Below are 15,386 nucleotides of genomic sequence, written 5' to 3'. Positions count from 1 at the left end.
TTATCTCTGGCAAAAGGGTTACAGAGTAAGAAAGAAACACTATGTACACATGGAACAGGATTTGACCAATAGTTTAAATCCATCAAACATAATAATATACTTTGTTTCAGGATTTACTCAATTACAAGTGTTAAAACTTTAAAAAGTGACATAAACATTGTTCACTATGATTTATTCAACTTTATCCTTTCTCAGTAATCTTTAGATATTTAAATTCACTCTGTTGGGAGGATCACACATACATGGGACTCCAATTTACCACCAAAAAATCCACACACCTTTCTCACTAGGATGAAATGAAATAGTACCATTACTTTTTATGCAGTACCATAACAGATTTCAAAAGGCACTGGAATTCTCATATTATAAACACTAATACCATCCAGAAACAGTCTATGGTCCTATCAGGAAACTTGAAGAAAATGTGGTTTTAGGGAATTAAGAATTTCAAAATACAGAACATAACAGTTTCACAAGCTAGCACTAACCAAAGACAGAGAATACAGTAATACTGACTGAGAAAACCAACTGTACTATTCTAATATTAAAAGACTATTAGCTTTAAAAAAAAAAGTATTAGACTCAGCACAGTTAAAAATAAAATAGATTTTTGGGACCCAACATTTCCTACAGATTAAAACATTACTCAAGTCACAGTTCTTTGGCACATAACAATTCAAGGTTATATAGTGTTCTCAGTCAAATTACCTTAGTGCCTGACAACCAGTGGAATCAATGGAAGACATCTCAAATAGTTTTAGGAGAACTTTTGGGTTAAGATGCTTTAATTTGAGAGTGACATCTGAAAGTGCATCAGTTATCCATTCAAACATCTCTAGGAGTTTACTAAGCAAAAGGCATTACACTAAATTTTGGAGGCAAAATAGTGAAGAAGCTACAATATCTGACCATTACAGAGTTTACACTCTGGTAGTTTCGTAAAATAATAGAAGTGGGATCTTCATCAGTATTTCACTGCCTGCTTCCCGTGCTCCAAATCAAGACATTTCCTCCTTCTCCTATTTGTATTTGGAGGGAAAGTGACAAGGATAGAGAAACAAGGAAGAAAACAGATTTGCATGTATCAACTGAATCAAAATTATTTTCCTTGTCTCTTTATCTGTAAAGCTGAACTCCTTAAAGAGAGAGGCTGAAAACTATTCACTTTCTTATCCCTAGCACCTAGTGCTTATCTGCTGCTCCACTACATCAGAACCAAGCCAATCTCCTTTTCTACTATACACCAGTATCTAGAATAAATAAAGATTAAAACAACAAAGGTCAATCTTTCCAGTGCTTCTTTTTGCAAAAATAAGCACATACCTATATTCCATATAAGTATTTTAAAAGCTATACAGTAATATACATCTCCTTTAAGGAAAAGCATACAGTTCCATAAAGCTAGTTTCCTTTCACCATCATCAGCGTATCTCCCTCACCTTGCAATGACATCCAGAGGCAACCACTATCATAAGTGTGGGTAAATTAGATCACATTGTACACATCATTCTGAAATGAACTTTTCCTTATATCTATGAGGTATCTCAATATTCATACACATCAAAAGGTAACATGGTATAGTGGACTCTGAAGCCAGACAACTTAGGTTCAAATCCTAACTTCAAATCTTGGCTCTGCTATTTACTAGCTATGAGAGTGAGTAGGTTATTTACCCCTCTATATTTCAGTATTCCCATACGCAAAATGAAGATAATGATAGTACCTCTTTCTGACTTTTCATGAGGATTACAACAGTTAAGATTCATAAAGGGCTTAAAACAATACAGAACCTGGACATAGAAAGTACAAGGAGTTTCTTAAGTTGAAATAAATACTAATTAATGATAATAGCCTAGATATAGATCTAGGTAATTCTCCATTGTATAACTATTCTATATCTTATTTATCCATGCCTTCCTACTGACAGGCATTTAGATTATTTTTTCCAAATGAATATCCATGTACATTCCTCCTTGGGCAACTATTCAAGTTTCTCTAGACTAATACCTTGAATAGTAATCAACTGCTAGATAACAGAGTATGCACATTTTCAACTGTATGAGTAACATCCCATCCTAAGCTTTGCAATCTAATGGGTGAAAATTGATAGCTCGTACGTTTTCAACTGCACTTCCCTACAAATGAGACTAAGCATCTTTTCAGTTCATTAGCCATTCCAATTCCATTTCCTCTGCTGCTAATTGCCTTTATATCCATTGTTCATTTTTTGTGTATCATCTTATTCTTTTGATCTTTATATAGTCTGGACACAAATCCACCAAATATTAAAGACACTGTGTGTGTCTCCTCCTAGGTATGTCGCATATCTTTTAGTTTGGTTTATAATGTCTTTTTTGTTGTTGTTGTTGTTGTTGAGCCCAGGCTGGAGGGCAGTGGCACAATCTTGGCTCACTGCAACCTCCACCTCCTGGATTCAAGCAATTCTAGTACCTCAGGTTTCTGAGTAGCTGGGACTACAGGCATGTGCCACCACGCCTGGCTAATTTTTGTATTTTTCGTAGAGACAGGGTTTCACCATGTTGATCAGGCTGGTCTTGCACTCCTGACCTCAAGTGAACCATCTGCCTTGGTCTCCCCAGATTGCTGGCATTACAGGTATGAGTTACCACACCCAGCCTGATGTCTTTTATTAAACTCAAGTTTTTCTTTTTGAGGCAACAAAATCATTTACCCTTGATGTCTTTAACCTTGATGGTTCATTCTTCTTTTCCTGACTTGTTAAAGATCTTCCATATCCTAAAGTTGCATACTCATCTATATTATCCTCTTTTTAATAAAAAAAAGTTTTTCACGTGTATTATTTAATTCAACTGGAATTTATTTTCATGTATTGCTTGAAGCAGAGATCTAGTTTTCCCCCCCATCTAGAAAACCAATTCGACAGTCTACTTTTTCTCTCCCTCCTGCCAAGGAATGCCATTTCTAGCCTTCACCAATGTTCCAAATATGTATGAATCCATTTCTGAACTCTCTCTTTTATTAGTTTGTCTTTTCCTGTACTAATACTATACTTCAAGTGCCATAATTTTTTTAACAGAGGTACTTACATAAAGCATACAAATACTGAATGTACAGCTTGACCTTTAAATACATATACTCCTGTGTGTGATCCAGCTCAAGCCAAACTATTAACATTCCTCATGCTCCAGGAGGCTCCCTCATGATCCTTACCAATCAGTACCATGCTTCCAAGATGACCACAATTCTCATCCCTATCATTATAGATTATTTCTACTTGTTTTTGAGCTTCCTATAAATGAAATCATACAATACGTAATCCTTGTGTCTCACTAATTTCATTCAACATTAAGTCTGGGAGAGAGTCATCCCATGTTATGCATAACAGTTTGTTCTTTGTCATTGTATACAGTATTTCAATCTAAATGGCATAACTTTTATTTCTATTTTTTGAGACGGAGTGTCGTTCTTGTCTCCCAGGTTGGAGTGCAATGGCATGATCTCGGCTCACTGCAACCTCCGCCTCCCAGGTTCAAGCGATTCTCCCACCTCAGCCTCCCAAGTTGCTGGGATTACAGGCACATGCCACCATGCCCAGCTAATTTTTGTTTTTAGTAGAGATGGGGTTTCACCATGTTGGCCAAGCTGGTCTTGAACTCCTGACCTAAGGTGATTCACCCGCCTCCGCCTCTCAAAGTGCTGAGATTACAGGCATGAGCCACCATGCCCGGGGCTAAATACCATAATTTTTAAATTCATCTTGACATCCAACAGAGCAAGTTCCTCCTCATTCTTTTTCTTCTTCCAAAACTATCTTGGTTATTCTTGAACCTTTAATTTTGCACAGGAAGGTCATTTTCCACAAAAAAAAAAAAAAAAAAAAAAATCCTACTGGGATTTTTGTCTGAAACTACATAAAATTCACAAAGTAACTTTTCAGTAATATTTATTACTAAATAAATTTTAACTTCCCACCCAAAAATATAGTATATCCTGCCTTTTATTCATGTCTAATTTTATGTCCTTCAATAAAATGTTGGGTACTATATTGAATTTCATATAAAGGAGATACTTTTTATTTTCTAATTGGCTATTGCTAGTTTGAATGCTGACCTTGTATCCAGCAACGCTGAATTATTTTATTAATACAAACAGTACTTTCATTTCTTTTAATATTTCTAGGGAGCATCTCATCTCATTTCTCTTCCTTTCCAATCCTTTTGGATTTTCTTTCTTTTTTGCGTATTGATAGAGATATATCTGTCTTACCCTTGGCTTTAATGAGAATGTTTCCAAAGTTTCACTATTAAGCATGACGCTTTCTATTTGAAAGGTAGCCTTTACTGTAAGAAAAAAAAGCTCATTTCTGTTCATAGTGTAAGAGTGGTTTTTTAAAACTTTAATGGGTATTGAGTTTTAACATATAGTTTTACTAAATTTATCTAGATTTTTTTCCTAAATTTTCTTATAAATTGATACAATTTTCAAATATTGAACTGTCCTAAACTCCTATCCCAATTAAAATTTTTATGTCTGTGTTCATAAGTAAGACTGAATGTAATATATTTTCCCTTGTATAGTCTTTCCATTCTAGATTTAAATGCTAAACTTGCCTGATAAACAGGTAGGGTAACTTTCCCTCTTTTTCTGTTCTCTGAGTCAATTTGCATAAGATTGGGATTAGCTGTTCCGCAAAAGCATATCTAAAATTATAATTACAAATATGACCATTAAAACTATTCCTTCGTACTTGAGATGCTGAGGAGGGAGATTGCTTGAGGCCAGTTTGAAGCTGCAGTACACTATGATCATGCCTGTGAATAGCCACTGCACTGCACTACAGCCTCAACAGCACAGCAAGACCCCATCTCTAAAAAAACCAACCAAACAAAAAAACCTATACCTTCTGACACCACTTCACACAAACTAGAAAGGCAATAATTAAAAAGATAATGAAAAGCATTGGTGACATTACAGAAAAGTGTGAACCTTTGTACACTGCTGGTGGGAAAATAAAATGATGCAGCCACTTTGGAAAAAAGTCTTGCAGTTCCCCCAAAGTTTAAACACGAAGTATCACATGACCCAGCAATTTCACTCCTAGGTATATATAGTCAGCGCTCCATATCCATGGGTTCTGCATCCATAGATTCAACCAATTGCAGATTGAAAATATTTGGGGGGAAAAGTTGTGCCTCTACTATGTACAGACTTTTTTCCCTTGTCATTATTCTCTAAGCAATACAGTATAACAACTATTTACATAGCACTTGGGTTATATTAGATATTACAAGTAATCTAGAGATCATATAATGCATATGGGAGAATGTGCATAGGTTATATGCAAATACTGTGGCATTTTTATGTCAGAGGCTTAAGCAACTGAGGGAAGTCCTGGAAACAACACAGGACTATAATAGTTCACAGAAGACTATTCATAATAATCAAAAAGTGCAAAACAATACAAACATCCATCAACTGATAAATGAATAAACAAAATGTGGTATATCCACATACGATGATGTATTATTATTTGGCTATAAAAAAGAATGAAGTGTACTGACATATGCTACAATGTGGATAAACCTTAAACACATGCTAAGTGAAAGAAATCAATCCCTCCCAAAACACATGTTGTATAATTCCATTTTATGAACTGTCCAGAACAGGCCAATCTACAGAAATAAAAGGAAGATTAGTAGATGCCTAAGGATAGAGGGTTAGGAGAGATGAAAATGTTCTAAAAATGACTATAGTAATTCTTGGCAAAACTCTGTAAAAATACTAAAACCTACTGAATTGTACATTTTAACCAGGTAAATAATATGGTATGTGAATATCTCAATAAAGTTGTTATCAAAAAAAAAACCACCTATTCCTCTTGGGGAAATTTATTACAGCTTCAATTTCTTTAATGGTTTTTGGTTTCTTTTTCTTGTATAGACAAATTTGAAAAAAAAATTCACTAGAAAATAAAACTCATTTTTAAAATTTATATACATATAAATTATTAGCGATTTCTTATAATTTTAAAAATCACCATTATAGTTGTACTGATACCTCTTTTTTTAATTTGACTATCAGTCTCATCTATTTTTCTTGGGTATTTCCAGAATCAACTGCAAACAACCAGCTTTGACTGATCACGACATTGTTTTTCTTGCTGCTGCTTATTTTCTTTTTTTTTTTTTTTTTGAGACGGAGTCTCGCTCTGTCACCCAGGCTGGAGTGCAGTGGCACAATTACAGCTCACTGCAACCTCCACCTCCTGTGTTCAAGCAATTCTCTGCCTCAGCCTCCTGAGTAGCTGAGATTACAAGCGCCTGCCACCATGCCTGGCTAAGTTTTGTATTTTTAGTAGAGACAGGCTTTCACCATCTTGGCCAGGCTGGTCTTGAACTCCTGACCTCATGATCCACCCACCTCGGCCTCCCAAAGTGCTGGGATTACAGACGTGAGCCACCGCGCCCGGTCACTGCTGATTATTTTCTAGTTCACCAAATTCTGTTTTCATTTTTATTATTTCCTCTTCTTCCTTTGGCTCTACTCTTTTTTTAGTTTTTTAAATTGAAGAGCTGGCTCATTTATTTTCAATCTTTCAATCTAATACATTCATTAAAGATTATAAATTTATCCCCAAGTACCATTTTTTGTGCATCCCTCGAATTTTGATACACTTTTGTTGTGATTTAGTTCTAATTATTTTGTAATTTCCATTTTGTTTTTTAATTCTTGAAAATTCTTAATCATTTTTCCTTTAATATTGCTTCTCCACTCTTCTGTGTATGCTCTCTTCTAAAACTCCAATTAGACCTATATTGGAACTGCTCAATCTATCCTCTAAGTGTCATCTTTTCTTCCATATTTTTCACCTCTTCATTTTTCTGCATTTCTCTGTGCTTGTCCGGAGGAGTACTCATTTCTTTCTTCAAATTAGTAACTTCTCTCTTTAGCTGTGTCAAATCTTCTATTTTACCCATTTATTGAGTTATTTTATTACAAGCTATATTTTTCAAGATTTTAATTGGTTATTTTACATAAATATTTATTGTTTCTGAAGTAACTGTTCTTGTCAATTATAATGCAATATGCTCTTAGTTAAAAAAAAAAAAAAAAAAGTAACTGACGTCTGGCTGGGCGCAGTGGCTCACGCCCGTATCCCAGCACCTTGGGAGGCTGAGGCGGGCAGATCACCTGAGGTCAGGAGTTCGAGACCAGCTTGGCCAACATGGCAAAACCCCATTTCTACTAAAAATACAAAAATTAAGTGGACGCGGTGGCGCACACCTGTAGACCTAGCTACTCGTGAGGCTGAGGCTGGAGAATCGCTTGAACCCGGGGGGTGGAGACTGAAGTGAGCCGAGATAGCGCCACTGCACTCCAGCCTGGGCGACAGAGTAAGACTCCATATTTAAAAAAAAAAAAAAGTAACTGAAATTTTAAGCTAAATCACCTTAGACAAACTGTTCTTTGAAAAGTTCTCCATTATAAATCACTTCTCTAACGACAAAAAAAAAATCACTTTTTAGGAATTCTCTTGGCTGCTATTCTGCCAAATGTTATGCCACTGTGCCTACCTGCTTCAAGGCATGAAAAGTTCTATTATTCCCATTTTAGAATTGGAGAAATTGAAGCACAATAAAGTTCTTTTTAAAACACTTTCTCCTCATCTTTTTTTTTAAATTTCAAAGCCATAGAAAAGTTGAAAGTACAATGACCCATATACCTTCTACCCAGATTCAAAATTAACATTTACAACGTTTGCTTTACCTTTTTTCTCTCTCTCTCCATATACTTGCACACACCACACCCAAATATCCACACACTTTTTTTTCTGAACCCACTCCTGAGCCCAACATGATACTTCACTTGGAATATTTCAATATATTTCTCCAAAGAATAAAAGCACTCTCAATATAACGACCATATCATTCACACCAAAGAAACTATGAGATTGAACAGAATCATACAAAGACATGCAGCAGTAGATTCAAAACTAGTATTTAAGTCATCTGACTAAATGTTCTTTATCTTGGCTTATCTAATGATTGGACAAACTGCTTTCTGATGATTATTTAGAAGAGACAATCTGTCAAAGAGCATTTCCTTCCTTCATTTCTGAAAAGAAAGCAATAATCTTCTAAGATATTCAAACTGCAAAAATCAAGGATACTGTATTTCCACTTTGTTTTCTAACACTAAATCTTTAAGTGAAGCTACTCTATACTCTGAAAACTATATACTCTTTTTATATGCCACAAGATAAATTATTAATAATATTATACTAAATAATTAGAATTTCACTATACCAGCTTTTAAAGGGAAAAATTGTTTTTAAGAAAAAAATATGGTACAAATAAGACTGATGAGCCAAATGAAACTGCTTTATACATTAAAAAACTGGTAAGTGTAGGCCGGGCACGGTGGCTCATGCCTGTAATCCCAGCACTTTGGGAGGCCGAGGCGGGCGGATCACAAGGTCAGGCGATCAAGACCATCCTGGATAACACGGTGAAACCCCATCTCTGCTAAAAATACAAAAATTAGCCGGGCGTGGTGGCGGGCGCCTGTAGTCCCAGCTACTTGGGAGGCTAAGGCAGGAGAATGGCGTGAACCCAGGAGGCAGAGCTTGCAGTGAGCCGAGATCGTGCCACTGCACTCCAGCCTGGGTGACAGAGCGAGACTCTGTCTCAAAAAGACAAACAAACAAAAAACAAAACAAACAAACAAACAAAAAACTGGTAAGTTTATTCATAAATCTATATGAAAAGCTAGTATTTCAGTGGGGATGATTTAATCTCAGTCACTGATGTTAGGAACTAGGTAAGATAAACCATAAAATCCTATGCTTGCTCTCAAAGAACCTAAAAACCCAGTTTAAGAGTTGCATATTTTTATTACACAACATACCTGTGTAAAAAATAAAATAATAAATTTTTTAAAAAGAGCTGTATATTTTTTAAAAATAGCAATATGGCCAGGCGCCGTGGCTCATGCCTGTAATCCTAACACTTTGGGAGGCCGAGGCGGGCAGATCACTTGAGGTCAGAAGTTCAAAACCTGGCTAACATGGTGAAATCCTGTCTCTACTAAATATACAAAAAAGGTAGCCAGGCCTGGTGGCAGATGCTTGTAATCCCAGCTACTTGGGAGGCTGAGGCAAGGGAATTGCTTGAACCTGGGAGGCGGAGGTTGCAGTGAATGGAGATCACGCCACTGCACCCTAGCCTGGGCGATCGAGTGAGACTGTCTCACTTTATTTTAAAAAATAAAAATTAAATTAAATTAAATTAAAATTTAAAAATAGCAATACAACCTAAAGCTAATGTTTAAGGGCTAAACTGTATTATTCAGCTAACTATAACCACAAAAATGGTTAAGATCAATCTATAGCCAAATACTAGCCAATAAGGGTATTAACTGGGTGCTGCTAAGGTACTGTATTAAATAAATTCCATGAATTAATACAATCTTACACACATCCCACTTTTCTACTGAAGAATTGAAGATAACAAATATACAGCATAAAAGGACTGATAAAAGGGGTAAGACTTGCCTCAACTTTAAAGTACAGAAATCAGAATGCAGAAAAGGCTATCTGAAGAAAGTGAGAAACCACAAACCAAGTGTAAATATAACTATGCAGGTAAGAACAAACAAAAGTTTCAAACTGAAGAAATTAAGGCTAGATAAACAGAATGGAATTGGATAGCAGGAGGCCTCAAGTATCCAGCAAACGGATGAAAGTTTTGTAAAACAGCTATAAGCAGGACACCACTACGAGCTCTTTATATTTAAAATGCCTTTTTTAGAAATAGAACCTAGTAATAATGCAAAATGAGTGGGAGAGAAATGAGAAGCAAGAAACTATATAGTAACATTTACAAATATCAATTCAATAAGTTATTTGGTACCTGAGGAAATCAGGCAGCTCAAACTGAACCAATTCTGTCACAATTCACATCAAGTATTTTCACTACAAACAAGGAAGTGGTAAATAGACTTGCAACATATCCTATATTATTTTTCAAATATACTTTCAATGAAGTTCAAGATACATTGAAAACTGTCATTAAGAAGTGCTAGGAAAAAAAAAAAAAGTGCTAGTCAGGCCAGGAGCAGTGGCTCACACCTGTAATCCCAACACTTAGGGAAGCCAAGGTGGGCAGATCATTTGAGTTCATGAGTTCGAGATCAGCCTGGGCAACATGGCAAAACCCCATCTCTATAAAAAATAAAAAAATTAGTCGAGCATGGTGGTGTGCAACTGTAGTCCCAGCTACTCAGGAGGCTGAAGTGGGAGGATGGCTTGTGCCCAGGAGGCACAAGTTGCAGTAGGCCAAGATCACACCACTGCACTCTAGCCTGGGCGATAGAGCCAGACTTTGTCTCAAAAAAAAAAAAAAAAAAAAAAAGTGCTAGTCAATTAATATAAAACTATCCTTGCTGGTCAGTACTACTGTGCCAAAAGAAATTCACCAAATATGACATCTGCATAAATTTTACAATATAAGTATTTACTTCAAAAAAGCAACATCATAAAGAAATGTATACAAGAATTCAACATTTGGCTTCCCTATATTGCTTTAGAACAACTAAACCATTTACCAAAGCCAGTAAATGCATAATTTTTTGTTTTTTGAGACAGAGTTTCGCTCTTGTTGCCCAGGTTGGAGAGCAATGGCACAATCTCAGCTCACCGCAACCTCTGCCTCCTGGGTTCAAGCGATTCTCCTGCCTCAGCCTCCCGAATAGCTGGGATTACAAGCATGCACCACCATGCCCGGCTAATTTTCTATTTTTCGTAGAGACAGGGTTTCTCTATGTTGGTCAGGCTGTTCTCGAACTCCTGACCTCAGGTGATCCATCCGCCTTGGCCTCCAAAAGTACTGGGATTACAAGTGTGAGTCAGCAAGCCCGGCCAACTAAATGTATAATTTTTTAGAAGCAGCTATTACGTAAATAAGATACTTTAAAATTAATGTCATACTTTTTACTCATACACCCATTAATAGCTCAGTATTTACTGTCCACACAATAATTTCCATAATCCATATCAAACATACAAAAAGAAGCTATCCCAAGTAACTTCCTTTCTTTTCAATTAAACAAACTCCTTCTCAAGGGACAAAATTTGGGGGGAAAAAAAACTCAAGTTTGTGAAAACTAGATTACTTACCAGTAACTTGAGTTATCCTATTGGGTCTTTTCACTCACAGATCCACCTCTCTTGCCCTTCTGTTCAGCATGAGAATCTTCCTGATGGGCATCCACTGGAACTGAGGGGGCATGCAGTACAGACGTATATGTAAGAAAGTTTGGGGGAGGGGATTTGGGAGATGCTAGAGACATGCTTCAGTGCACTTGCTTACCTTCCTGAAATTGGAAATTTCAACGGTTCCTTGGTCCTCGAGGCACTCACAATAACTTCAAACAATGTGGATCTGTGGAGATTACCCAATAGGAGAACTCCAGTTACTGGTAAGTGATCCAGCTTTTTCTTCTCTATCAGAATAAGAAGATTATTTCATTTTATTTGAGATCATTATCACACGTAGAACTACAGAAGAAAGCATAAATTCACTAGATAACTATATACACATGTATCAAAGTAAATATGAAAACAATTTGCTAAATATAATGTCAGTGGAAACTTCTCACATTATCAGAAACATAAGGAAATCATTAGAATGGTTTCATTTTAAAATGTCTACTATAATGGCTGCTATATTTTAATATACAAAAATATCAGCCACCAGGCTATTTCATTTTGCTGAAACAATATCATTATATTTTATATTAGTACAAGAATAATTAGTTGATCAAAATCTATCATTTCTTAACTAGCCATTGTCATTAACATTCACTAGATTTTGGTATAGAAGCCACCATAGTGGACTAATAATATGTTAGAATTCAGATAAAATGCATCAATACAATTCTCATTTTATCACTCAAGTCTTTAACCAGGCCAGGCGTGGTGGCTCACGCCTGTAATCCCAGCACTTTGGGAGGCTGAGGCAAGCAGATCACCTGAGATCAGGAGTTCGAGACCAACCTGGCCAATATGGCAAAACCTCATCTCTACTGAAAATACAAAAATTAGATGGACATGGTGGTGCATGACTGTAATCCCAGCTACTCGGGTGGCTGAGGCACGAGAACTGCTTGAACCTGGGAAGCAGAGGTTGCAGTGAGCGGAGACCGTGCCGCTGCACTCCAGCCTGGATGACAGAGCGAGACTCTGTCTCCAAAAAAAAAAAAAAAAAAAAAAGTCATCCAGGCACAGTGGCTCACGCCTGTAATCCCAACACTTTTGGAGGCCAAGGCAGGTGGATCACCTGAGGTTGGGAGTTCAAGACCAGCCTGACCAACATGGTAAAACCCCATCTCTACTAAAAATACAAAAAGTAGCCAGGTGTGGTGGCATGCGCCTGTAATCCCAGCTATTAGGGAGGCTGAGGCAGAAGAATTGCTTGAACTCGGGAGGTGGAGGTTGCAATGAGCCAAGTCGTGCCATTGCACTCCAGCCTGGGCAACAGAGGGAGACTCTGTCAAAAAATAAAAATTAAAAAAAGTCAGCCAGGCACGGTGGCTTGCACCTGTGATTCCAGCACTTTGGGAGGCCGAGGTGGGCGGATTAGCTGAGGTTAGGAATTCTAGACCAGCCTCACTAACATAGTGAAACCCCGTCTCTACTAAAAATACAAAAATTAGCCGGGTGTAGTGGCAGGTGCCTATAATCCCAGCTACTCAGGAGGCTGAGGCAGGAGAATAGCTTGAACCCAGAAGGCGGAGGTTGCAGTGAGCCAAGATCGTGCCTGGGAGACACAGCAAGATTTCATCTCAAAAAAAAAAAAAAGTCTTTAACCATTTGTCACCTATTGACACCCCAAACACAAACAAAAGTATGCCAGTCATTGAAAAATATTAATAATGCTAATTATAATTTAAATACTTGTACAAAAGAAATACAGCAAATTTTAAACTTTTAAAATAATTGCCTAAAAATGGCTGTCACTGAAATAAAAACTATTTCTAATTAAAAGAAAAAAATCTCTCCAAAAGAAATTTATCTTCAAGCTCATATGAAAATATTACATTACCTTTAACTGAATACACATTAATCAATATATATTCATCATATTCATTTTAATGTGCCACAGCAGTGATGACTTCTAACACTAGTAACTACACTAGCAGGTACTAGATACAGATATATTTTAATACCCTTTACCATCATGCTTCTAAATAATCACCTCCTTCCTTCAAGAAACTTATGATTTCATGATTCTTCATTCTATGAAAACAAAGAAAGTGTATAGTTTTTCCTTTAAGAATAGTCTAGTAACTAACTCACCACTGAATAAATGAAAGAAAACAAAACAAACAAAAAATAAATGGGATAAAATGGTCTGTAAAATCATTCTACACAATCAAATTCAAAATGTAATTCTAATGAAAATCTTTTATTTCAATCCTGTTATGAGGTCATATTTGTATTTGTTAGGTTGACAACACACCTGTCAAGATTGTCAAGATCTGTGATAGATTCTTACTTAAATTTAAGATACAAATTGCCTTGGGTAAATGCATGCATTTTTCTATAAATTTGAGTTAAGTATAACAGTAATAAATCCATTCACTTTTAAATGACCCATTCAAACAGGGGTACTACACAGACCTCCATTTCTAATTGGAATAAATATCAGAAAAGGGTCATCTAGGTAACTTTGCTAGTTTACTAGACTCCTAGTCACTGGAGTAAGTACATAGCACAAAGGTCTTATATGTTTATAGTGATAAAACAGATCAAGGAGCAATAATGCAAATATTTTATCCTAATGGTATAAGCTAATATAAAAGATGTCATTAAGAGGCCAGGCACGGTGGCTCAAGCCTGTAATCCCAGCACTTTGGGAGTCCAAGGCGGGCCTTTCTCTCACTGTCCAGGTATCTTGCTCTGGGGCAAACAAGCTGTTATGTTCTGAGCCTATAGAAAAGAGAAGCCCACATAGCAATAAACTGATGTCTCTGGCCAACAGCCAGATGCCTGAGGCCTGACAATAGACATGTGAGTTAACTTGGAAGCAGGTGTTCTAAGGTCTGCTGACAACCACATGAGTGAGCTTGCAAATGGATCCTTCCTCAGTTGAGCCCTAAGCTGACTGCAGGCTTGTGAGAGAAAAGGTGGGAAAAAGAACAAAATTCTATTATATTATTTAAATTAATCTGACCAGATTTTGAAGCCTTACCTTACTTTTCAAGTCAATTCTTAATAGCCATCTCTAAAGTAAATAATTTCTGTGTAAAACTATTTTATAAAACAATGACAAATTTTTCTAACATCGCAAATTTCAATTGTCTCAAGCCAACTTGAGTGGCTCTAAATGTCTCATTTTCCTTCCTTAGGGAAAGTCATCCTTTTTTATTTCCATTGAATAAATAACTTTTTAAAATAGAAATTCCTCTATTACATTTCAACATGTTCATGCAAATCATTCTGCTTTAACATAATTTCATTATCATTTTAAAAGTACATATAAAACCATAAGTACTGAAATGCCATACCTTAAAAAGTCTTCAGTGCGTGTATATTAATGACCTTTTTATGGAAACGTACATCAAGGTATTAGTAACAGTAAGGTACAAACTCATTCTCTTTTATCTAATCTCAAAATTCAAACAGGGGTACTACACAGACCTCCATTTCTAATTGGAATAAATATCAGAAAAGGGTCATCTAGATAAAGGGCATTAATATGCCCCATTATCTTTCACCTAACTAGAAAAGCCCAACTAGTCTTTCTATTTACACATTCCTGCAGCCTGCCAGTCCATTCTCCTTACAGAAGCCACAGAGCACTTCCACACTTAAACTCATTAAATGGCTTCTTGTTACACTTCCAATAAAATCTCAGTGTCGTATCATTTACGACTAAATTGTGATCTGGCATTTTACCCACTTGCTCACCTTCATCTGATGCCACTCACCCTCTGCCTCACTATGCACTAGTCTTTGCTCAATGTAAAACAAACTCCTAACCAAAGAGCTTTCAACTTGCCGTTAACTACAACTCTTTCACAAATACCTCCTCTTATCCTTTTCTTTGAGACAAGGTCTGGCTTTTGCCCAGGCTGGAGTGCAGTGGCACAATCTCAGCTCACTGCAACCTCCCCTTCTTGGGCTCAAGCCATTCTCTTACCTCAGCCTTCCAAGTAGCTGGGAAACCAGGCTCATGCTACCATGCCCGGCTAATTTTTGTACTTTTTGTAGAGATGGGGTTTTGCCACGTTGCCCAGGCTGGTCTCGAACTCCTGAGCTAAAGTGATCCAATGGCCTCAGCCTCCCAAAGTGCTGGGATCACAGGTGTGAGCCGCCATGCCCGGCCTCCTCTTATCCTTCT

General features: G+C 36.7%; 1 protein-coding gene across 4 annotated transcripts in view; it reads right to left on the bottom strand.

The window, feature by feature from the left end:
* YAF2 (YY1 associated factor 2) overlaps nucleotides 1-15,386 on the bottom strand; it is a 76,813-nt gene that overhangs the window by 40,230 nt on the left and 21,197 nt on the right. Inside the window, exon 3 of one of the 4 annotated variants that reach the window (XM_031001143.3) lies at nucleotides 11,352-11,423. The exons of 2 other annotated variants lie outside the window; for them this stretch is intronic. In XM_031001143.3, coding sequence (XP_030857003.1) covers nucleotides 11,352-11,423 — 72 coding nt within the window. Of the gene's footprint in view, nucleotides 1-11,351; nucleotides 11,485-15,386 lie in introns of all 4 variants that reach the window. One more of the 4 variants, XM_055358070.2, reaches the window with a different exon arrangement.

This window comes from Gorilla gorilla, chromosome 10 (assembly GCF_029281585.2).
Source record: "Gorilla gorilla gorilla isolate KB3781 chromosome 10, NHGRI_mGorGor1-v2.1_pri, whole genome shotgun sequence".
Taxonomy (NCBI): Eukaryota; Metazoa; Chordata; class Mammalia; order Primates; family Hominidae; genus Gorilla; species Gorilla gorilla.
This window is presented reverse-complemented; position numbering and strand designations above follow the sequence as displayed.